General features: G+C 38.8%; 1 protein-coding gene across 3 annotated transcripts in view; it reads left to right on the forward strand.

Moving 5' to 3' along the window:
* Positions 1-27,020, forward strand: part of LOC146004752 (sodium-dependent proline transporter-like) — a 78,719-nt gene that overhangs the window by 21,343 nt on the left and 30,356 nt on the right. For all 3 annotated transcript variants that reach the window (XM_083143724.1, XM_083143725.1, XM_083143726.1), the window contains 3 exons: positions 14,715-14,856; positions 21,746-21,880; positions 26,427-26,655. In XM_083143724.1, the coding sequence (XP_082999850.1) occupies positions 14,715-14,856; positions 21,746-21,880; positions 26,427-26,655 (506 nt within the window). The remainder of the gene's footprint in view (positions 1-14,714; positions 14,857-21,745; positions 21,881-26,426; positions 26,656-27,020) is intronic.

Here is a 27,020-nt window from a genome sequence, read left to right on the forward strand (position 1 = left end):
ATGAATCATATGTCCATCTCACTGCTGTTGGTCACATTTGGGCGATCACATACCATGACAATGACGGCAAGCAGTGCAGCAACTTTGTTCATCAGTGCAGGGAAAGTTTCCTCTTGGCTTTATGGTTGTGAAGGGATTCGGATATGAGGGTAGGTTGATGATGCGCAAGGTGGACAAAAACGTGAAGGTGAATGCCAGATACTTTCAAGACTCCATTCTGACACCTATCTATCGGAGAGACATCCCACAATTGTATGGAATGGACGTGAACCAGATGATGATCCATATGGACAAGGCTTCGAGTCATACCGCCACAACATCACTACGTTTTTATAAGGAAATGGCAGAGGAATTAGGAATTCATGTCATTCCGTTTGAAGACATTCCTGTGAAAAGCCCAGATGCCAGTCCAATGGATTTTTGTGTATTTGGACTGTTGAAACAACGTCTTCAACATCGCTGCCCATGCACCCTGGATGGTCTATGAAAAGCATGCAGGGATGAGTGGAACAGAATTCCCATGCCTGTCCTGCATCGGAGCTTGTCGCAATGGAAACTGCGATGCCGGGCGATAGTCCACAATGCTGGGGGTCCAATTGAACATGATCGGTGGTGGCGGATATGGTCGGATATAAAGCGAACAACCTTCTGTATTGTGCTTTCATTTAAAATAATATTTTTAGTGGAGTGCAAAAATAAACTGTAGTCCTGTATTGTTTCCTCTTTGTGAAGGTAAAGTACAGTGAATAATCTTACCATCCATTTCAATTAAATCTTCCTTGCAACAGCTTACCGCATTCCAAGCTTGCTGCCACTTGTACGTACCTGGCTTCGCCATTTCACTCACACTCAATACTGTTGTCACTGTCACACAGTTAAGTTAAAACTATTCTAAAAAAAACTCCACAATAAATGTCTAAATCTAGCAGATAAGTACACTTTCAACCCAACAGGTGTGCCAGCCCGTACCCAGGATTTTTTGAGGGGGGGGGCAAATTTTAAATAAATTTTCTCTTATATTATACGCTGTATATATACACTATCTACCAAAAAGTAATTGGGCACCTGTACAAAATTGTTTTATGCTGGTGCGAACCCTGTTAGAACCTCGTGGAGCCACCTCTTGGTACTATAACAGCAGCCACCTGTCAGGCATGCTCTCGACTAGTTTGTGGAAGAAGTCCATGGGAATAAGTCGCCATTCCTCTTCCAATATCGCACTCAGTTGGACAATTGAATTTGGCCGCATCTCCCGGGACCTCACCTGCCGGTCCAATGCATCCCAAAGGTGTTCTATGGGATTGAGATCAGGACTCTGTGCAGGCCAGACCAATCGGTGAACATTGTTGTTAGCATACCACTGCATAGTAGCTTCCAAAACATGGCACCTAGCTTTTTCATCCTGGAAGTAACAGGGGTCCATTCCGTAAAAACGCCACAAGGTTGGGAGCATTTCATGGTCTATTATTGAACAGTATGCCTGTGAGTTCATTGTGCCATGAACAACCACCAGTGGTCCCACAACATAGTACTAGAAACTACCCCACACCATTACTCCACCATCACCAAATTTCCTGGCAGCCACTATACACTCTGGTAGAAGCCGTTCCCCGGGTAACCGCCACACCCATACACGTCCATCAGACCGAAATATTGTGAATCTCGACTCATCACTCCACACAACCTCTTTCCACTGCTGCAGTGTCCATTTGAGATGGTCCAAACACCACTTGAGATGCTGAGCTTTATTCACTTTGATGATATGCAGCTTATGTGCCGCTGCTCTTCCGGAATATCCGAGTTGGTGGGCCTCTGTTCGCAATGTTCCAATATAAACTGACGCCCCTGTTGCTGCTGTAAAGTCCTGTCTGATGGTAGCCATCGGCTGTGTCCTGTTTCACGTTTTAGGGTTCTCCGATTTCTGTTAGTAATTTTTTTTGGATGCCCGGAAAGTTCACCATTGTCACAATGTCCATGCACCTTCCACTTACGAAGCACAAATGCTATTGTTGATTTGGGCCTGTTTAACTTTGCGGCTATGGCCCTGCTAGACAGCCCACTGAGGTGGCAGCCCACAATTATGCCCTTATCAAATAACTCTGCACTACGCACCATCACTTTCACAAGTGGTTCTCTTGCTCAAGGAACAACATGAAGGCCACACGAATCAAATTAGATACTAAATGATTCAAATTAGATACTAAATTAACCACCATCATAGGTGCCCAATTACTTTTTGGTAGATAGTGTATATATATATATATATATATATATATATATATATATATATATATATAAATGTGTGTGTGTGTGTGTGTGTATGTGTGTGGATGTGTGTGGATGGTGTATAGGAGAAGGTGGGTAGAGAAATTTGCTCATTTTGTTATAAAATGTTGAAGAACAGCAACCACGTGACAAATATTTGCAGTTGACATTGACATTTGTTTCTGTCAGAGAGCGAAAAAAAATTGTATGATGGGGGTAGACTACATGTGTGCATAATGCAAATAATTCAAATAGCCTACGAAAAGCAACATATGTGTGTGGGGTTGATAGATGAGGGTTCACACCCACTTTGCAAAGTCCCTGACTTTTCTAGGTATTTTACATAACTGTGTAATGATTTAACATGCTAAAAATAAGAGTTACACTTCAACTTTGTAAGTTAATCAAATTAATCACGTTTGTTGAAAATTTTTGAAAATAAATTTAAAATAGAATGAAAGAACCTTTTCATAAGCAATATTACCCAAAAAGGAAGATTGTTGGGAAGATATAACAAAACATGTTTCCGATTACAAAGTCTGCCAAGCAAAAATCATTTAATTCCCTTGATTTTTCCAGGTTTTGAAACCTTTTTTAAAAAATTCATTTGTTTCCAATGACCTCAGTTCTAGCCTTGTTTTCCTGACTCCTCCAGTTGTTCAGGACTTTGGAGTCAGTTCGAACCCTGTAAATAAATTATCTGGAGGGAACGGCTAAGTAACTTCACCCTGGCAGTGTGTTTGCTGGCGTAATATTGTCTCTATGGTGTATTTTCGCTTTTAGAATCTTATTCGACAGTAAAAATAAATGCCAGTGGCAACCAAGAAGCTATTATATGGGGATGCATACATGTGGAATAGAAAATGTCATTATCAATGGCTCGTAGCATCAAATTTTTTGGCACACTGTGAAAGTTGTCTGTTGTACGGTCACAACACTGTGTATTTATGTTCAAGACAATTACAAGTAGAAAACAAGAAAAGTTGCAGTAAAACAAATTCCGATTGACAGAATTTCGTAAATAATTATGTACGTAATTTCTTGAGTGTTTTGGATAAATAACAATATATGTTAAAAGTACTTCAGGCAATTTTTTGCCCCAAAAATCTAGCAACAATTTTGCTGTGAAGTGGATTCTCCTATTTACATAATATTAATTAACCCTAAGCCATTGAGTGGCAGAATGGACATCAGAATGGAAACTCTGATGTCGAAGAAAGAAAAAGTTTTTTTTATCCTTCTGCTCAGTGGTGGCGAAAAGGGATCACAGACCTTGCGGTGCAGGTGTAGAGCTAACTGCACCTTAAATGGTTGGTTTTGTATTGCAGTCATTGAGGAACGAACCTTTCTTCCATAATGTAAAGAGTATAGAAAATTCCCCTCTATTTTAATTATGTGAAACATTTGGACCGAGCCAAGGCAAAAAGGTCGGGACATGGATTAAAAGGAATGGACTGTTCAGACGAAATCGGAACGCCTGATAGCCTTGCATCAATGGTTATAGAACTAAAATAGCCCAATATTGCATACTGCAGACTTCTAGAGCTTGCCTCTGTCCAGAAACAACCTATTAATTTGTGCAAGGACAAAATGGAAATTCATGCAAAATTTGGAAAGCCATCAACGTAATTTTTGTATGTTTTTATACGTTCAAATTTTAAAAAAATCATGGCTCGAGGGGGGGGGCATGGCCCCCCTTGGGTACGGGCATGTGTGCCACTTACAATCGGTATTTCATAGTGTTTAATTTCCCTTATATGTGGCGTACATGGACAAAGCTTAACTTACTAACAGGCGCGGTTGGCTCTATAGCGCACAGGATCAGTGAACCCCCAGTAATATACGATAATCACCTCGAGAACAAACAATAAACAATGTCTTTACATTTTCACATTATTTCGCTAAAAATTCTACACAATAAGTCATGTATTTGTGTTCGTAATACGGCGAACTCTTTTGCTGAGAATAAGAAACCGCGAATCGGCCACACTGATACAGACCCTCAGTTGAACCCCCACAGGACAGCGCTTGCCATTGTGAAAGCTTTGTGCGGGAGCAGAAGCTCGAGGAGGGTATAGGACAAAATACACGGAAGATGATATTGCAGAACCAATGTCTCCACCCAACGGTCATGCGCAGTTCGTTCTCTCGCAGAAGCCGCGGGACAAGGCTCCGTTCTCACTGCTTCCTCCCTTCCAGTGTTGCTGTGTGCGGTTCAAGTTCGAAGTGCACACATTACATATTCAATCTTCTCTTGTATCATTTTTGCACCGAACTTCTTGGAATAAATGCAAGATTGTGGCAGAGCTGGATGAGTGGAAACAAATAAAAGCTGGAATTAGATGCGATGAATTAAAATAAAGGATATACACTACCAAAATAGCTCGTGCATGCATTCAGAGGTTTTTCCTTAAAGGTGGAAACACTTCGGGTTCAAGAAAGAGAAAGAATGGCGCAAAGACGTGACTCGCTGTCGCTCGGTGTCAATCGTCTCAAGTTTGTTAGTTTTTGAAGTGCTTGGATACTTGTTGGAAAGTATTAAGTGATGCTGCGAGTGAAGCGAAGGATGGACTTTACCTAGGTTACGTCATTTGATGCAGTGTAGGCGTTGCTGTCCGCACAGGTAAGAAATGACTGATAAAAATGCACATAATTAACGTAAACAAACTTCCTTGTCCACTGAAAAAAAGCGTGTGCTGGTCGACCAGCCCCAAATTTGAACAAAGCTGTCACGTATCAATGAAACGGTCTCAGGTTCAATTTCTAGTATGCGCATGCCATTAGTTGCCATTTCCCTTTAATAAATGTAGGACCAGTTCTGATTAGTCGGCATGGACGTCCGGAAGGGGAAAAGGGGGCCGCCCCCATGGAAATTGAATGTAAACAAAAAATTATATATTACATGCATATAATTTAATTTCAGTCACAGTAATTTTTGGTAATTATTATAAAAGCGTTGCAGTAACTTCAGACTGAAGGAGTGTTTTTTGCTCCTGCTGGGGAAAAAATATATTACTTGCCCCTACTTGAGGACGTCCATGATATTCCAACAAAACTCAACTTTTTTCATAAAGGCACAATTTATTGTAGTTTCAGCCCTAAATTTTTTCGCACACCCCTAATACAAAACCTTATACTCCCAGATAAAAAGAATTCTGGACAAATCTTTTAAGCCCTCCCCCATCCTTTTGTTAGGCGAAGGAAGTATATTTTGTGGAAACTGAATATATGTCACATCACTTCAGTGAACCCCTGGGTAAATAATGCACGAACCGCACCTGCTTACTAACTAACCTTCTAGGCTTCTTGAACCTGAAGGTTCATGGCTGCAGCAACACAGGCCTTCCATCTGTCCCTATCGTGACCAAGAGATATATACTCTTTTCCATCCCTACCGATTTCCTTTAGGTCCATCTCAACATTTTCCCTTCATCTTCGTCTTGGTCTTCCTACTGGTCTCTTAGCATCAGGTTTCCCAACAAAAATCCTGTAAACCCTTCCTTCCTACCCAATTCGTGCCACATGGCCTGCCCACCTAAGTCTTCTTGATTTAATCATTCTAATAATATCTGGACATGAATACAAATTATAAGTAAAGTGTTCCCCTGTGCTTAGCACCATACCATGAATGTGTATAGGGGGTGTGGGGTAATGCCACAAATTACATACTTCCAAATTATATACTTCCAAATTATGTAACCTTCTCCACTCACCTGTTTCCTCATCTCTTTTAGGCCCAAATATTTTCCTAAGGATCTCATTTTCAAATACTCTCAATTTATGTTCCTCTTTCAATGTAAGGGACCAAGTTTCGCATCCATATAATATTACAGGCAAAATTACTGTTTTATATATTTTAACTTTTAGTTTCTTAGATACTAAACAAGATGACAAAAGTTTATGAAGAGAAAAGTAACATGCATTTCCTGAATTACGCCTGCTTTTTATTTCCTCTTTAATATCATTTTAATTTGTTAGTATTACTCCTAAGTACTTGAATTTGGAAACTGGTTCAAATGAGTTGTTATCAATATAATTAGACTTTGATTATTACCTAACACTTGGTTTCAGGCTGTAAGCATATACAGTATTTAATATTCTCTTTGCTAACTTCCAAACCTATATCTTTAGCTGATTTTTAAAAAAATATATTTTAGCATTATTCTTAATTGTATTTACATCATCCCCCAATAAGTCTGCATCATCTGCATATGCTAACAGCTGAGTCACATTGTATAATTTTTAGTCCTTTGTTAGTTTCTTTTACCTTCCTAACAGCATATTTTAAGGCAAAATTAAAGAGCAATGGACATAATGCATCTCCTTGTTTTAACCCATCATGAATTGTAAATTTGTCAGACACATTAATATCCACAGGAATTTTACTTTACAAAGCTTACATGGGAGTACACAACAACTCAACAAGTTTACACAGTGTATCTTATAAATGTTCAATGTGAGCACCTCTCGTGACACGGCATGCATCCACTGGTAGCACAACTCTTCCCAAACACTTTTGTTCGATACACCTGGATATTCAGAATATAACGTTTTTTTCTTTGCTTTTTGCTTTTACTAGTGCGTTTTTTTATTCTGCCGTCGAACAACGTCAATAACACAAAAGGAGACTAGCAGTGAATTTTTATATTTTACTATCTAAGTATTTACACACCACAAAATACAGTATTAATATTTATTAAAGGCCCAGGCACCTAACGTCTGTGGTTTACAAATGATTCCGGAATACACAGATTAGTCAGCTTCCGGTGTGAATTTGTTGAGATAGACTAAACTTAGTTCTTAGAGGTTATTACACAGAGTACTTATGTCTTCGATGTAACTACTTTGGTATTTACTTCACTTGGCGATAAACACGCTGACTAACACTAAAGTTGAACACTTAGGGGGAGTTGGGGGAAAGCACAAATCTTGCTGATACCGAGTTCGATGTCTTCAATCTTCTAATCCTCCTGTTGTTGGTTCATAATAAACATGTAGCCTCTCTTCTTTAGTAAACTTTTCTCAGGTTCTGGTAGAGATACTGCACAGGCCGATAGTTCACTCACAGTTCGTCCCTTAGACACTATATCTCTTTCCGGCTGAGATTATGGCCGATAGTTCACTTACAGTTTGTTCTTTAGTCACTATCTCTCTTTCCGGCAGAGATCATGGCCGTTAGTTCAATAACAGTTTTTCACAGCCCGCGAAACCAATAACCAACGTAACACGGATCCTAACCGTATCAATGCTTGACTCAGACTGTCTTCCCTGCAACGCACATCAATCGTCCCCCAGAAAAAAACGTTAACATCTCTTGCCGCCCTTTTTTCCCCAGCGAGGGCAGGTCAACTTATATAAGGGGTGCGTCAAGATCGGTTACAAGAACTCTTCCCTTTACAGACACATCCAGTTGTTTGAAACTTATTAAACCAGCGACAAAGTTTGTTATTGGACAGAGGATCACTTCCAAACTGCCATCAAAAAGCTCGCTGAACTGAAACAGCAGAACCACACTTTGCAAAGTCAATGACACCAAAGGACTTCTGCATGGGAGTTTCCATCTTGTAATACAAACATGCTGCTTTGATTGAAGGGAAAAAATTAAAAACGCTCAGGATAGCAAACTTCCACAGACATTCTTAATTGTATGTGTACGATATAAATATTCACCTTCGTTCAGTTGAGTTGGTGTCTTTTAAGTCCACTTTATGCACAGTAAGACTTATTGGGACTGGACCTACAGTTTAAAGTGGGATCCGAAACACTATGTGCTTCCACCAGGTATCGAACCCGGGACCCCTTGCTTATGAGGTGACAACGCAACCACTGCACCATCGAGGATGCACGTTCACCTTTGTCTCTTGCAATATATGAACTACTTGAAACCCTGATAATCATTTTGGGACATGGCGTATTTGATTAGCTGATGCTTGAGTTACTGATTGATCAGTATTTATCTGAGGCTGGCTTGGTGGTCAACTTTCAATTTTGCCACTGAAGTTCCCTGGTTTGAATCCTGGCGTTGTTTGATCCCTTCATTAATTTAATTTCATCATCACTCGTTCTGATGATTACAATTAGCCAAAGGTGGCAGAAATGCAATGCTAAATAACAAGAATACAAAGAAATATTTATCTGAATTGCAGTGCACATGAGATTGGAATCATTGTGATGGAGTTCGCCTTGTAATCAAGGGATCCCAGTTTCTATACGTGGTGAAGCCACATGGCACAGTGGTTTGGATCTTACTTTAAACTGTAGGTCCAGTCCTGATTAGCCTTTCTGTGCATAAAGTTGACTTAAAACAACAATTCAATGAAATTCAATTCATTGTGATGTAGATGGAGAGAGATTGAAAGAGATAAGTATGGTATTTAATATTTAAGTTCACTTTATGCACAGATAAGCTCATTGAGACTGGACCTACAGTTTTAAGAGACATCTGAACTACTATGTGCCCCAGCGATGTTTATTGACTGCACCTCACAACTGGTTATTCAGGTTTGCCACTCAAGGGCCATGAAAAAATTCAAGTATAATTTTAAAAAAAAAATCCAAGGGTACAAGCAGATTATTCAAACATATGTATTACTGCCTCTCACCAAGTGGTGAGAGTTGTGTGTAAGAGTGCTGTTACACACAAATAATACTAGGTCGTTCAAGTCAATCGGGGACTTTTTTTTAAAAAAAATAGAAGAACAAATTTCAAAGTGTGGTAACTGGATTTATTTTTCCACATAACCTCCTGCTACAGTTATACACTTATCCCAGCGTTTAACTAACGCCTGGAATGCTTCCGCATAGAAGGATTTATCATTACGGCGGAACCATTGTAGGACAGCATTCTTCACTTCATCATCAGTGTTAAAATGTTTTCCTCCAAGGAATTCCTTCAGGGGTCCAAACAGGTGAAAATCACTTGGCGCTAAGTCAGGACTATAGGGGGTGTGTGGTAATATCTCCCAGCCGATTTCCTGGAATGTTTGGAATGTGTGTTGAGCGGTATGCGGTCGTGCATTGTCTTGCAAAAAGAGAACACCCTTTGTGATGAAACCCGGACGTTTCTTCCGTAAACTCTTATGCACATCACGCAGAACATGGCAGTAATACTCACTGTTGATAGTGACACCATGGGGTAAAAAATCAATGTGAATAATCCCCTGTTTATCCCAAAAGACACTTGCCATCACTTTACCAGCAGACGCAACTGTTCGAAATTTCTTGGGAGGTGGTGATTCCATATGCTTCCACTGCATCGATGCTCTTTTGGATTCTGGAGTGAAATGGTGAACCCATGTTTCATCACATGTCATGATGCGATTCAGAAAATCCTGGCCTTCCATGTCTTAGCGGTCCTTGAGTTCTCTGCAGACTTCAACTCTTCTGTGTCGGTCAAAAGCGGACAGCTGCTTTGGGACCCACCGTGCACTCACTTTTCGGAACAACAAATGATCATGAATTATTGTGTTCACTGTTCCTAACGACAGATTACACACCCTTGTAATTCCACGACAGGTTATGCGACGATTGTCCAGGATCAGCTGCTCCACACGCTGAATGTTTCCAGGAATGATTGCCGTGGGCTGTGATCCACCACGACCGGGATCGTCAGTAATAGAGATACGGCCATCTTTGAAGCGCTTACACCATTCAAATGTCTTACTGCGACAGAGTGTCTCATCACCGTACTGAGCCTGAAGTCTTCTGTAAATTTCTGCAGGTTTTCTGTCCTCGTTCACTAAAAATTTCATCACAACACGCTGTTCCATGTAGACATTCACACTTGTCCTCCATCTTGAATAACGATCTATGCAGAAACGACGGAAATGAGCGCCGCCTACCAGTAACAGCACACAGTTGCCAGTTCCTACTGCATACAAAACCTCCAGCCTAGGCGTCTATTTAAACCTGGAAAAAAAAAAGTCCCCGATTGACTTGAACGGCCCACGTATAAATAATATAAAAGATCTGTGTGATTCCAATGTATCCAAATATTCTAATTCAATTCAAGTAAATATATATATAATTTAAGGTGCAGAGTTTACATGTGCCATTTCACATACTCAGACTCGAAATTCATCTACAAACACAAGTCATAAATGTTACGGATATACTAATGCACAAGAAATTGTTAATTGTATAAGAATTTAAAACTCAAATTTACTTAATCAACTTCAACATATATTATCTTGCAATAATCATACACCTGTCAGATAGACTGTGCTGCAAAGGACACTAACAAAGTAAACGGATTGAGAATATTCTGTTTCATTTTACACGTAGCTTTCTTTTCCTTCCTAGATAAAAATAAAAGCTGAACTGTGAAAAACTTGCCTCAGGGCATTTATAAATATGTATAAATTCAATGGGATTTGAATTTTAAAAAACTGCAAATATTTACGTCTACGGAAAAAAATGCAAACAGAATTCATGCAAAATTCCCGGAGCCAATAATTCAAACATAATTTCCAGAATTCAAGGAATTCCTGATGAGTAGCCACCCTGTTACTACTATAGTTGTAAAAGTACAGAGGCACACTATACAGCTTAATTTATTATTTCTGAGACTCAAATATTATTTGTAGTTTGAGAATATTACTATCAGTTGGGCAATGGTGCCACAAGCACATCTGTGTGGTGACAGGGGAGTTGCATCGCCCCAAACAATCCATAAATATATTGCTTTATTATACCTGCAGATACATTATGTACCGTATCTAATCTAAAGTCACTTAAATTATACTGTAAAGTTTTGCTATACTCAATGAATTTTCTGGACAGATCCTCATATTCCTCACATCAGTAGGCAGCACTCCTTCTTTAATCTTCTTAATTATTTCATTAGGGATGCTGCAAATTAACTCTCCCATGAGCAAGTAAGAGAGTGATTTTATGCAAGCACAATTCAATATCTTCAACTGTAGTAGAGATTAACACAGGTGCAAACAGCACGAACATGAGGAACAGAGAGAATAAATTGCCTGTGTCCAAATCAAAAGCTGCTGACTTCAGCACCATTCCACCCACATAATCCCCCTACCATTATCACTCGAATCTGCATCATAGATCAGTTGGAGGGAAGATGAGGAAGGTACAACAAATGCATGCTTCAAGCCATTGTAGCTCTATACAACCATGCTGCAACTTTCACTTTGTAGAGGCAATGTTTACTAAATAGGTGATCTAAAACACAGTACACTTTATCTTTAAATCTGTATTTCGAAAAATTCTGAAAGAAGAAAGTACATGCTACATTTTAATTTTAAGTAGCAAATAAGTGGAAACATTATGACATTTAGTTTGTTTGCCTCCACCAGGTATTGAACCCAGGACCTCTTGATTGCAAGGCGATGACATTACCCCTCTGTCATGGGTGTAACTTGGGGCCTAATTTTGGAGGGGCAAAATCGAACTTGGGACTTAACTTTGGGAAGGGGTTCAAACTTAGGACTTAATTTTTGGGGGGTCAGAATCATAATTGGGACTTAACTTCTGGGTGTAGAATCAATCTTGGGACTTTACTTTTGGGTGCAGAATCAAACTTGAGACTTTACTTTCGGGTGCAGAATCAAACTTCTTGGGACTTAACTTTTGGGGGCACAATCAAGCTTGGGACTTAACTTTTGGGGTCACAATCAAACTTGGGACTTAACTTTCAGGATCACAATCAAACTTGGGACTTAACTTTTGGGGGCACAATCAAACTTGGGACTTCACTTTCGGGGTCACAATCAAACTTGGGACTTAACTTTCGGGGCACAATCAACTTGGAACTTAACTTTTAGGAGCACAATCAAACTTGGGACTTAACTTTCAGGGGCACAATCAAACTTGGGACTTAACTTTCAGGGGCACAATCAAACTTGGGACTTAACTTTCGGGGGCACAATGAAACTTTGGACTTAACTTTCAGGGGCACAGACAAGCTTGAGACTTAACTTTCAGGGTTAGAATAAAACTTGAGACTTAACTTTCAGAGGCACAAACAAACTTGAGGCTTAACTTTCATGGGCAGAATCAAACTTTGGACTTAACTTTCATGGGCAGAATCACACTTGGGATTTAACTTTAGGGGGCAGAATCAAACTTGGGACTATGGGAACCAGGACCAACAAGTTTCCCATCCCGTAAAATGTCCAGAACTATTTTGCTAAACAACTTACATTTGCCCAATCATAAAATAAAGTCTTCAATACTTTGCTACTCAGATCCCAGAAGGTTGAAAAAGTATATTTAATTTTTAAATTTAGTAACCTAAAAATTGGGGGGCAAGTGTCGCCCCTTGCTCCTTCCAAGTCACGCCTATGAACTCTGCTATCGGAGAGGCCTGATATTTAGTTGGTGTCTGCCTTATGTTTCTGTACTGTGTGCCCACACTCCAGAGCGAGGTGGGTGGTGTTCAAACTGAGAACTGGCAGGGAAAGTAGCAACTGTACTGAAAGGCAGCATCTACATTTGGACGACTTCGACGGCACCGGAAAGTGACAGGAAAACACATAGTGGTGGCCTTGACAATTCAGACATGGCCATTGGCACTGCCTTGTGCTCATTCCAAACAGCATCCAGCTAACAGACTGTTCACAGACTATTCAGTGACATAGTAATTTTGAAACATTTCTGGCAGGTGGCAGCACCAATCACACACACACACACACACACACACACATGTGAAACATAGCAGTGGCGTAGCATGGGCATTTCGGGTGGGAACGCCAAGTCCGAAGGAAGGGTCGGCCCTTTTTTGTTTAATAATTTACTTATGGCATTAGTCGCCACAGGTATTGTTTATTTACCTGAAGTCAGCTTGGTTTTCAATAAAACATAATCCATGCATGTTTTAGCTAGAAAATGAGATGCCTCACTATGCAACAAATGTTTTGAACTCTGGTGTTTTATACCTTTCGGCATGACGCAAATCATTATAAAACCTAACTGAATCACAAGTGCCTCTGCACAACAGTAAACGTCATTGTTGTGGGCGATCCAACTACTGATTGATTTGGTTTATTTTACTTCGCTTTTCTACCATTTTTGTTTAATCGCGAATATGAATATGAGTAATGATATTGATGAAGGGACACTGACAAAGAACACCCATGCTCATGCCGGTATTCGAATCAGGGGCCCTCTGTCGTCTTGGTGCGCTGTGCAAAACACTTTGACACGGAGGTGGGCGGATGCTCCAACTATCGTACACTCTACTAACGTAACAGTGCCGATTAGTAATTCAGACCACTGTTTATTACGTCTTGAGAATACTGATAAACATTTTAAAACAATTTTGTCCAGAGACCATTCGATGTTAAAGCGTTTTCAAATGAATGCTAAACATTTGCATTGACACAATATTAAGCAGTTACATAATAATGAAAAAATAATAATAAAAAAACAATAATAGTTTTGCGGGTTAAGTGGTAGAGCAGCCACAGGCTGAACTTCTACCATCAGGACTTCACCAACTTATTTGACAAAAACTTTGTTGATCTTTTAGATTTTAATGCACATCGCTGTTCGTGATATAAATTATACAATGTAGTGGCCATTAAGAAGTGCTATATTTCAGTTTGATAAAGTTACATCAGTCAATATTGCGTATTGTAGCAACACATAGCACGAGTGGCACGAGCGCAAAGAACCAGGTAGGAATTCTACCGCTGTCGTCTGCTTCAGAAGGCAGAAAGGGCCACGTGAAATAATCACATAGCCCTCTGCTCCACATGCTGGCGTACGAGAGAGCATTTGGGCACGTGCTGTAGAGGTCCAAGTTTTCCCTCCAGAAAGGCAGCAAGGAATATAGGGTCCTCTATGGCGAACCTGCTCAGCGTCCAGCCAGGAAAGGCATTGAAAAAAAATGCTAGAATGAGTGTTGTTAGTGGAACATTGCAAGCGGATCGGGAAAAATAGCTATTATAATGCCATGAAGGTCAGACATATATGAAATTAGTCAAGATTTACTTTATATTTACAGCATTTACGCATTTTTGAAATTTTAAATCGTGGAACGCCAGGTGTACGGGCGTATTATAATGCTACGCCACTGAAACATAGTGCTCTTCCCTAACAAGAATCTTGCTTTCTAATCTATAAAAAAAGGGGGTTAAAGCTACCCCTGAACATTGAAACCTGTCATGACGTGATGGGGGAATATGCTCCCTCCCTGGCTCCACTCCTGATGTGAATTTGAAGATTTGTATCATATTGACATCACATGCATATGAAATATAAGTATATATATACACTATTATTTCACAGGAATTAGTTGAGATTTTATGTTATGAATTACTGTTTGTGTCTTAATGTTCATTTTAATTTTAATCTTTTCCTTACATAGTAAAATATCATAAAGCTTATCATATTAAAGTGCACATAAATTATGTCTAGGAAGCAGAACTTCAAATGGTACATTTTATTCTAGAAACAATCTACTGTTTTCTTTCTTTTTTATTAAGGAGAGAAATACTACAGATTCAAAATTTCAAAAGAGAAAGTTCATTTGGAACCCTTCAGGAGTCACTGTTTCCTGTTCTGTTACTCATTTGGATATTATATTTTGTCATTTATCTTTTCTATGAACTTCAAGCTATTATTAAGGTATGTATGTCCATTTCCTAAGATTAGAATTGTTCTTTCTACAGGGTGTATCAGAAGTGATACGGCAAACTGAAAGGGTGAAAAGTACACAATAGTAGAAGCAAAAAGTCTCAGTAAAAATGGGGTTGCAAACGAACCGTTTGCAAGATAATTTTAAATGTATGATTACAATCTGTCACTGGCTTGATTGTTCGTACACATTTGTGAGATTATTGCGAATGTACGGTTACAATTCGCCACTGTTTGTACACTGTACAAGCAGTCAGCTCACGAAAGATCCCCAAACAAGGGAAGACAGGGAGCAGGGAAGGAAGGACCAGTTCATTTACAGATTTTAGGGGAAGTAGAAAGTGTTCAGCTGCGACAAGTGTCCCTTTGGTTATGTGTAGGAGTTGATTGCTTTGCGTCAATCACACAGAGCATGTGTCTGCGGAAACATGTTGCAGGTTTCTTTTCAATGTCCAGAATACTTTTGTATTGCTTATTCTGTGCATTAGACTGAATTTCAAAGAATTTCAAAAACAATATATGGCAAAGACTTTATTATATTGTGAAATGTTGTTAACTTTTGATGAAGATGCAGCATTTCAAACACACGTCTTGTGCTTACTGGTGTTGCTGTGTGGTTTTTATGCACACAGCTGCAAAATGGAAACTATAAGTGTAAAAGTTTGGATATTTGTAAAAGCTCTTGCCTACGTTACCTTTTGCCTGGTAGCCGGGGAAGCTGATGGTTGCTTTTCCTCAACGGCTTCCCTGTTTGAAAGGTAACAATAGGACTTTGCTCTGGTGGTTGGGGGTGGATAGTTTGTTGGAGGTATAAATACCGGATTCCGACTTGTTACGAGCTCTATCATATCTCAGAATCCCAGGCTCTCAGATATGCAGGAAGTTGCCGGCTCGCAGATACTCCGATACAAGGCCCGATGGATTGAGGCAGTTTTTATGGATGCATAGGGAAACACAGAGAGTTAGCGCTGAACTTTCTTCAAATGATGACTTAGTAAATACTACTTTAATGGAACATAAAATTATTTTGATTGTCACATCTGCCAGTTTGTGGGATCGAACAATTGTAAGTCAACACCTGACACATTTTTAATGCTTGAATCCTTAAATGTCGGTGTGACCTGTATATATCACTGGCAGTTGAGGTCGCCAACTCCGGCTGTGACATATATGTCACATAGCACATTTTCTGACTTTTGGAGCATACTATGACTCAGGTAATGTTTAGAGTTACATGTTTGGAATGCTACATTAGCTTTGAGATATCTCATTAGTAAAGTTTAATTTTATTTTGTCTATATTTGGGGGGGGGATTTCTAATTTTCCACTAAAAGCAAGCACAGCTTTTTTTATTTGAAAGTATTTTTTTCTCCGAAAGTATTAGTAGAAAGTGCCACAAGAATGGAATACATACCAAATGTTCTCATTGGCTGGTGTCATGTTTTTACGGAGAAGTGGGTTCCAAGCGTGACTGACCTGAAGTCCCACGTCCCTGTTGAAATTGATGCTTTCCTGTGAAATGGCTATGGCTTCCTTTACCCGTCGGTAAAGATCCATTCTTCAACAGAACCTTGGTTCCCAGGTTCAAGCACCAAGAAAGTCCCCCACCAAGATACCGAAAGGGATGAGTCCCGTACGAACTGGTTCCCAGGTGCAAACCCGGAACAGCCCCCAACCAGGTTTCATGCACCATCCGTCCCAATTTGTTGGGAGGTACCGATTGACATTCGTCAGTTCCCGGCTCATTCCAAAGGGAGTACCTGCGAACTCTATTCACCCTGTTTTTCTGTATCTTCCATCCCCCCCTCCTTTTGTTTGTCTTGATAGAATGTGCTGTTTAATTGGTCACGTGATTTTTGTTTATTTAGTCAAGTGAGTTTATTTTATTGAATCACTTGGACCTTTTCCATTGTTAATTGCATTTTTGTTAATTAGTCAAGTGACCAGGTTAATATTAGTCTTATTGGACACGTGTTTTTGTAGTTGAATCAAGTGGGAATCCCTAACTGGGATAAAGATGAGTAGTGAGCTGTTCCAATCTGAGATAAGTTTAGTATTATTGGTATTGGTTTCTAAGTTGTATAAGGTTTCTAAGTTGGCAAGGAAACAGAAGGTCCCTAACTGAGATAAAAATTTGGTAACACTGAGATATACTTTTCAGCACCCCTAACTGGGATAAAATTGAGTACAACACCAGAGTAAATGTAGATCAAGTTATTCTATAATAATTTTGTGACCAGGTCAATGCCTTGTCCGGGTGTGAAACTGTTGGGTAATAAATATACAGGGTGATCCAGGAGGAAGCGGCAATACTTTGGCAACTGGTAGTATGGGTGATTCTAAGCAAACAAGTTCATATGAACATGGGTCAGATTTTGAACAATAACGGACATATGAACAGAAATAAAAATGATGTAGGAAAACGTAAAGAAAAACAGTAACAAGTAAAACATGGCAATGTAATGGTAATTGTGTAAGTAAATACTCATGTTATTCGACGCTGGATAGACGCTGGAGCCTCTTCCACCATCAGAACAATTCCGGGTTTCCCCGGTCGGGGGTTGAATCTGCGACCCTTGGATTGGTTGTGGAACGCCGTACCAACCGAGCTACAATGGCCCCTTAGTAAACCATAACGTTCCCTGACAATTTCGCAAGATTGCCAATGGGTGGCAGCACACGTGACACAGTTACTCATCGAAGCATCTTAACTGCAGTGCTGTGAGAGTGTGTACTTGGAACACGTGCACATTTGTGAGATGCTGTTATCTGGGTTGTTTCCATAGCAGTTCACAGACAGTTACCGTCAAATGGCACCTACATACATGAATGAGGAGTATGCGGACATGGTGTTTGTGTACGGGTTTTGTAATAGAAGTGCGCACATGGCCGTTGAAGAATACAGGAGGCGTTTCCCATTATGAAGGACACCAAATAAGGTAGGGTTTACTAATACGTTTTGTGCATTGAGAGAGCATGGAATACTTCCCAGTGCTAAAGTGACTTCCGAACGTGAAACCAGACAATCTGTTGACGAACAGGAGGAAATACTTACCATGGTGCAACAAAGACCTACCACTAGTACCAGACGAATGGCAACACGTCTAAGTATTGCACATACTCGTGTGTGGCGGACATTAGATGGGAACATTTGTATCCATTTCACAACCAACCAGTGCAAGACTTACGTCCTGGTGATTATGCTTCCCCCGTCGATTTTGTCATTGGCTACTACAGCAGGCAGTACAAGTGCCATACATTTTATTCACTGATGAGGCAACCTTCAATCGTAGTGGTGTGAATAATACCCGTAATAGACACACTTGGGCTCGGGACAAACCTAACGAAACTCTTGTCACAGGGTACCAAGACAGATTTTTCATAAACGTGTGGTGTGGCATGGTTGGCGACATTCTTCTTGGACCAATTATCCTTCATGAACGAATGAATGCACAACGGTACCTTCATCTGTTACAAAATTATTTGACAGACCAGTTAGACGATGTTCCTTTGCACACAAGGCGGAACCTCATCTTGCAGCATGACAGAGCACCTGCTCATTACAGTCGGTTGATCATTCAACATCTGAATTCCACCTACCCTAATCGATGGATTGGTCGTTGTTGTCATCGTGGTAGTGGTCTGGTTCCATAGCCACCTCATTCTCCTGACCTAACCCATCTTGATTTCTGTTTATGGTGGTGGATGAAGCAGGAGGTTTACCGGGAAAGGGTGAATACAAGGGATGAACTGCACATTCGCATTATGAATGCTGCTGCGTTAATCCGGGAACATCATCGGGAACTTTGTAGTGCACCACAAGATGTCCTCCGACACGTTCAGAAGTGCATTGCTGTTGGTGGTGGTATTTTTGAGAATCTGCTGTGGCCTGCTATGATTTCTGTGACCTTTTCCCTCCTTACATTCGTTCATGTGAGTACTGACCAGCAGGTGTTAACATTTCATTTTTCTACATTTATTGCTTGCTTCATTACTTAATTATCGTTTACTAATTACTGCTACACCACAAATTCATGCAATAAAGATTAGTATCAGCATGTCCCTTCTTGTATTTACTTACACAATTACCATTACATTGCCATGTTTTACTTGTTACTGTTTTTGTTTACGTTTTCCTACAACATTTTTTTTAGTTCATATCTCCGTTATCGTTCTCACTTGAAAAGTACATTCATAATATTTATTTTATTATACCCAGAAAGCTCTGAGATATCTAGAGTCTGTGTTCTCAGATTGATTTAACGTAGCTAGCACTTACGGTTAAGACTTTTGCCTCCCCCCCCACCCCTGATTCTCTTGTGGAGTGTATATAGCTCTGCATAGCTCCTGTGTGATGTGTAGCTCATGGCTCTGCGTAGATCTACATATTTACTTGTGAGATATCAGTATGTCACTTTTCATTGATTGTTACAGGTCACTGGCAGATGTACTGACTGTTTTAGTTGATTTTTATTCTGTTGAAGTATTTTTTTTAAATACGAGCTATCAGTCTGCCAAATTTTGTTTTTTATTGCTCTTGTAATGTCAGAGATATTAATAGTTGGTGCACACTGACAGACGGGGTACTTTTTTTTTCAACTTTTTTCGAATTTTCTTCTCCTTCAAAAACGACTATGATATTAGAATATCCAAAAAATTACATCTGTTTAGAATTTCTTCTGGAGCATTCACATAAATCTTGTGATTTGCTTTCACTGTTTCCTTGATATTTTAAAGAGTTTCATGATTACATAAGTTTATTAAACTATTGACGGATTGATTGATTTGCTTTATTTTACTTCACTTCTTGTGCCACTTTTGGCTAATTTGCGAAGATGGAGATGAGTGATGATAAGATGAAATTGATGAATGGACACTCACAAAACATCCATGCCCAGGCCAGAATTCGAACCAGTAACCCCTGGAGTTATAGCACAATGTGCTAACAGCTCCACCATGCAGGCTGGGTAAACTATTGATAATACCCAGAGAATACCAGGTGTGCTAGTTAATAATTCTTAATTGATCCGAAAGAAAACAAGTGTATCTGGGGAGAAATGTAACAAATGCTTTATTCAAAGTATGAACCATTGCTAGCTATACATTGTGTCCATCTGTCCGACAAATTGTGGATGCCTTTCCAGAAAAATTGTTCACATTTTGAAGTGATCCAGTCAGCAAGCCATTGTTCGACGTCTTCATAATTGTTGAAGTGTTGCTGGGAAAGTGAGTGAGACATCGATCGAAAGAAGTGGTAGTCCAAAGGGGCCAAGTCTGGTGAGTATGGCAGGTGGAGTAAGAATTCCCAGCCAAGTGCAGAAATTGTGTCTCTGACACCTTTCGCTGTGTGTGATGAGGCGTTGTCGTGCTGCAAAATCACTTTTCTGTGTCTTGTCGCCCAATCTGGGCACTTTTCGATCAATGCATGGTTCAAATTGATGAGTTGTTGATGGTAGCGAATGGCATTTACTGTTTCATCTGGTTTCAGAAGCTCATGGTACACCACACCACAGAGTGATCACACCCTTCTGATCCCACCAAATGCACAGCATTGTCTTCCTTCCGAAGCGATTCGGTTTTGCGGTCGATGTTGAAGGTTGTCCTGGGTCAACCCATGACTTTTTGGGTTCTCGAAGTAGATCCATTTTTCTCCCCAGTCACTATCCGTTGCAAGAAAGACTTTCTTTCATGCCGAGAAAGCAAGACTTCACACACCGTTTTTCGCTTTTCCATTTGTCTGTCGTTCAAATTATGTGGGACCCATTTTCCTACCTTCTGGATCTTTTCCATGGCATGAAGACGATCAGCTATGGTTTGGCGACCAACATTTAACTTCTCTGCCAGTTGTTGTTGCATTTGTGTATCGTCTTCGTCCAACAGTGCTTGCAATTCAGCATCTTGGAATTTTTTCAGCTAGCCCAGGTGATCTTTGTCTTTCAAGTCGAAATCACCACTTTTGAATTGTCGAAACCAACGGACACATGTGTCTTGCATTAGGACGTTGTCACCATACATTTCCATAAGGATACGATGCCTTTCACTCGCATTTTTCTTTTGATTGAACAAGAAAACCAGGACATGCCGCACATGCTCCTTATTTGGTTTGAAGGTCAACATGTTTCCCACACAAACCCAATATCACGATCACTAGCACTCGGTTGCACATCCACGGTGTTTTGACAGATACTGTCCTGGCAACACACTGACGTAAAAGTTGAGACTGTGCACCAACCCTTGCTTCCAGCACCATCCAGTGAGGAAATTCAGAATTATTAACCAGCACACCTGTAGCAAAAGCAAACCATATGAAGATTCACGTGAATGTTCCAGATGAAATTTTTCGGATTTGGGAATATCATAGCAGTTTTTCGAATGGAAAGAAAAATTCGTAAAAAAAGTTGCCTTCATGTCAAAGATCCAGCCCCAGACAAGCCTGAAAATGAAAAACATGTTCCTTTGATAATTTCATTTTAAAAAGATAAAATAATCTTTGATCTGGGAGAAAATTGTAATGAGAAAGTAATTCATTACATGGACGGAAAGAAATAAGAACTGGCAACATAATCAAAGAACGCAATTTTGATTCATGTATAAGAGAGAAGCCTATCTCTGGCTTCTTTCATTTGGAGCTTTTAATATCCACGGATAGTTGTGTTGTCCATTAATATTTCAGAACATCATACTGTCTGGTAATGCCTGATGAAAGGAGCATGTGTTCTTCCAAATTGTAACATCAAAAGTTGTGTTTATGTGCTTGTAACAACTGTGAACTAAATGAGAAATAAATATTTTCTTCTAATGTTATTGAAATATCCTTCCTTGTACGTATTTCTTATAGCTTATCTACATATTTATTTAATTATCTCTCTCTCTCTTTCAGGCTATGTATAAAATCCTTATCATATTTTTTGGATTTTGCATTATTTTGTTGATTATATTAATCATATACCAAACTCAATCAGCACCAGTTTTTAGGTCATTTGTAGCAGAGCAAATGAAAACAGATATATCAGAAGTATGTACAATTTTTATATTACTTCATGCTAGCATTTTAGATGATTTATTAAGTTATTTAATTTGCTTTAAAGGTATATAAACTCTGACATGTAACTTTAAGAAATGAAAGCCACTTATAGGCATGTACTATTTTATTCTTGGCAGGCATCCCTGAGTGAGAGCTGAGACTTCCCTCAGGAAGAGTACTCAGATGAATATGTTTTCCATTAATACATAAGTGGCCTTGGGACTCACCTAACTTCTCATAAATGAATACCCTAGGGTGAAGGTAATCAGACCATGGTGCTGATCACATCACCTCCACTAAATCTGAGTTCAAGAATATGTGAAGTCCTACCTACACACCTCCTATGTGCCTTTATGATACGGTAAAATGCAGAGAAGAAACCTTCACCTTTTCTAAGTGAGAGTAACTAGTGTACATTATCAATATTAACACTGAACCCACACTTACTCTTTAACTTTCACTAAACTGGAAACCTGGCACAATTTTTATTTTATTTTTTATGCTAATCGTCTTAGTATTGTAACAATTCATATCAAATTTCTAGCAGCCTTTTTGTAAAAAGGCTCTGATGATCATCTAAGTTTGTAATCTAGTTTAAAATAAAGTTATTTCAATTAAGATAACAGCATTATCACATATTTTTTTGTAGTACGTAGTAAATAACTGGGATAATCTCATGTACAGTTATTGATATTTCTGAAGTGTAATGAGCCAATAGATATGCAATAGGCTTGTTACAAACCAAGTGTCCATAAATGTACATACAAGTACATTCAAAGCTATAAAAAAAACACCCCAACCCTCCCCTCCTAAATAAAACAGAACAATAATGATATACTATCCCAGACCATGGCCATACTTTGGGCTCGGACTAAGGGAACCATAACAACTTTTCTTCTGAGATTTTGGCCTGTGTATGGGACCAGTGGCCACCCACCATTGTGAGGAAATTGGGGAGCTATGAGCGAGTAGTGCAACCTAGTCATGGAAACCTACGACGACGACTGGAGGCTCCTCGTGCTGACCACACGTCACCCCGTAACTGGTTGTATGATCTTCCATCACACAGGTGGGAGTGAGGCCAGCAGTCGGTAGGTAGGCGGGCCCTGGCCCTCATGGGCTGTTGCACCACAGGTTATTTTTTGTAATTAGTAGACCTGTGCTAAAAACTGTGCTTTTAGGTCCCTAAAATAGGCTCTAAAAATCCTAAAATAGATTTGAAAAACCCTAAAATAGGTTCTAAAAATCGTAAAATAGGTCCTAAAAATCCTAAAATAGGTTCTAAAAATCTTAAGTTAGGCTCGAAAAATCCTGAAGTAGGTTCCAAAAAACTTAAAATAGTTCAAAATTTCTCCTCACCTATATCCTGAAATATGCACTATCTTGCATAATGTTATGTTCTAACCTTATGGCAATGGCAGAACTTACCATTAGAAATTTGCTAATATAATCCACTTAGTTAGGCAACCATCTATTTTCATGTTATCAATAATCAAACTCTGGAATTTTGTCTGTGAGAATCATCTTATATGCTGAAAATAATCTTTCAACAAAAACATAGTCAGTGGTGCAAACTTCAATGCTGAAATGTTAATTCGCAAGATGTGAATGTCACAAAACACCGAAGTGACGTGAAAGTGACCAAGACCACACAGATCAGACCACTTTGGATTGTACAGGTAACAGTGGCACCAGACATTTTGCTTTGTTTAGAGCTTTGAAAATCCACAATGGACTTGGAGGAAGGGAAATCGACAGAGAGTACGTTTCAAACACGTTCATCATTGAATTATTTTGTGACCAAACAAAGCAAATGCCTCTGTGTGACATAAAAATCCTGTAAAACCTTTAAAATATAAAAACCTAAAAAAAAGGCTTGATTTAGGCACATAAACCTAAAATAGGTTCTAACAAGCAAAATAGGTTTTTTAAGGCACTATAAAACTTCATCAGTTGTTGCATTTTTAACAAAATGCTGACATAACTTATTATTTCTTACATACCTGTAAAGGAAAAATAGGTTAAAATCCGAGGTCTAGTAATGACATACCACAAATTATGGTCCCACTCATAATATGAAGTGATATTCCTGCCATATGACTTCAGTGTGTATGACATCTATATTTAACACTTTAGCTGCCACATGTACCGCCAGAGGTACAAGCGTATGCTTTACTAGCAAGACAGCAGAGATTTTGGTTGGAATACCCAGGGAGGCAAAATTTCGTCTTCAGTAATGTAGTCTTATATACTTCCTTACTTCCTGTAAGTACCAGCATGGCAATAATATGTTGGAAAACTGTATTTTTTCTTTGTCGAACTCTTTGTGATTTACCATGAATTGATGCATGTGAGGCCAACATGACAGCCGGCAGTTCAATGGATTGAAACCTGCATATCATTGTTGAAATGTTTCATGTGCGTGAACATTCACAGAGGAGATTTATTAACAGTAGTGCTTTCATTTGATAAGTGTCATTGGTGTCACTACTTGCTTCTTTTATTGTTTTCCTATATTGTTTTGTTACTCCACTTTTGGCAATTTGCAAATAAGGAACACAATGAACGCACTCGTTTGTTCAAGGTACAGAGTTTGATTTTAAAACTGAATGAAGCATATCAAAATACTATGCTATATTTTTCTATAATTTTATTTACAACAGTGTATTGATAAATAGAAATATATATATATACATAAAAATGTATTAACATATAGTATTGTATTATTATTAGAAGCATTTCATTGCACAATTCATATTAATTGTGATAAAAAGTGGAAGAAAACCCAATGAAAAGTATTTAGTGTGTAATACGTTTATGCTGTAATGTATGTTGTAATGTATACTACATAAATGAGAATAATATTCTACAAATATGTGATAAATATAAGAAAAAAATAGGTAAGGTAAAAAGTTAAAGTTCCCCGTGAATATATCACCACGTCATGAAAGCACATTTAGAAGATGTGGAGGTAGGGCCCCACATATTCTCGATCTCGGCTAATTTGGAGGTGATGTGATCAGCTACATGCTTAGGCTGCCTTTATCCCTCAGGGTTGCCCCCATGTACCCATTGATTTGAAGCTTGGTAAATCCAGGAACTGTTCTATGCAGGGACAAGGTTTGAAAAATTCCGACCTTACATCACCCACCTCGGGAATTGGACCCAGGTCTCCCGCATGAGAGTCAGGTGCCATGCCGACTTTTTTGGGTAAATGGAATACTCCTAAGCAGTAGTATTTTCTGTTTCGAAGATTTTCTCAAGTATCACACCTATCAATTTTCTCTAAATTCTATGGATTCTCATTGGAACAAACACAAATATCCATGTCTGAACCGGGATTCGAACCCGGAGCCCTGGCATTGTAGTGCGCTGTGCTAACCACTCTGCCATGGATGCCGACAACGACTAGACCACACAGGTTCTCTTGTAAGAAAAAAATAGATAGAAATAATAAATTTACAGAAAAATATTTTAAGTAGTGCTAAAGCGAACAATAATCAATAATCACGAAAATATGAAAAATAAAATAAATAAATGTAAGTAATATAAACAAAAACAGAATGAAAATACTATTTCCAGCAGGCCACATTAACTCTGCAATTATGTGCCCAGAGAGCCTTACAAAACATGATAAATTCAAATTTAACAGCCACTTGACAGCCAGCGGGTCAACTGTCCTCTTGAGAATACACACACTTGAACCGCCGGCGGTATAGATAATTTGCTAAAATATCCATGGCAACTAGTGTCAACATGTTCATATGATTAAATTATTTTGAATGGAATAATATATGAAAACAGAAATGTAATATAACAAGAAATGGATAAATTCTGTAGGACTTAAGAAGTTATCTCATATGTTAGTGAGACTCAAGTAATGCATATTTTATCTTTCAACCAGTGGTGGCAATGAAAACCTCTACCACATGGGAAAACAGAAGCTGTACTTTAACAATAGATTCAGACTTGCTTTAATTATTATTAATGCATGTAAAAATTAATGCTTCATACTTCATCCTGGATGGGGAATGTCCACATTACTTTATTTAATATTTTTACAAAACTTCATGCATACAAGAATGCAATTCTTAAGAAACAAAATGAACACATCTTAAGCACAACTCAATACAATTTTAGATTTCCAAATATTCAATTTTATCAAATCCAAGTACAGGTATATAACAATCTAACTTTTCTATACTGTAAAAGATAGCAAAAATTCTTGACCACAAGCATAATTTCTTGACCTACCTGCTGATTTCTTGACTTTTCTTAACTGGTAGACACCCTGTTATGTACGGACGGAAAGTAGATTGTCCTTGCCCCCTAAATTTTGGCACCTTGCTTTCACACCTTTTAACCAAACTGCAGCCAGTTAGTTCAACATTAAGAATATAAATTAACCTGTTTCAAATAATATAATTTAATACACTTAAGAAAATGTATGCTGGATTACTTTTGGGATGACATTGCTATAATTGAAATTTCCATTTATTTGCGTGTGCATCTTGCTATTAATACCATTTATTTTCAGATATTTGCAGAGCTAGTGCATACAACCGTTGATTCGATGTGCTTATCATCTGGATTACTCATTCTGCTTGGCTCATTAATGCCCTTCAACGCATCTCTCGTCAGATCTGTTATACTAGCTTCTGTGATTAAGTATGCTGTATTGGTAGTTTTTGCCTGCGTGTATGGATACTCTGTGTATAACATTGCATATGCAGCAGGTGTTAATCTTGAGTCTATTGCAGGAACAGGTACACAACTTTGTATTACTGTATTAGCTGAATCAGGGTGGCCAATCTACGATCATGATAATATTCAAGTATAATTCCCGGTTTTCAAGGCAAACTTTCCAAAAATTCAAGGGTACAAGCAGATACTTTCTCTATTTTAACCTTATGTATTACCGCCTCTCACCACCCACACAGATACACATGCAAAATGCATTAACAATATAAAAGGTTTGTGCGATTCCAATGTATCTAAATTCAATTCAATTAAACGGTATATATATTCAAAATATTTAATTTACGGTGTGGAATTTACATTTGACATTTCACATACTGGGACTCAAAATACATAAAGAACACAAATATTACAGGATATATCAATCTAGGAA

Source organism: Lepisma saccharinum, chromosome 22 (assembly GCF_977018435.1).
Source record: "Lepisma saccharinum chromosome 22, izLepSacc3.1, whole genome shotgun sequence".
Classification (NCBI taxonomy): domain Eukaryota; kingdom Metazoa; phylum Arthropoda; class Insecta; order Zygentoma; family Lepismatidae; genus Lepisma; species Lepisma saccharinum.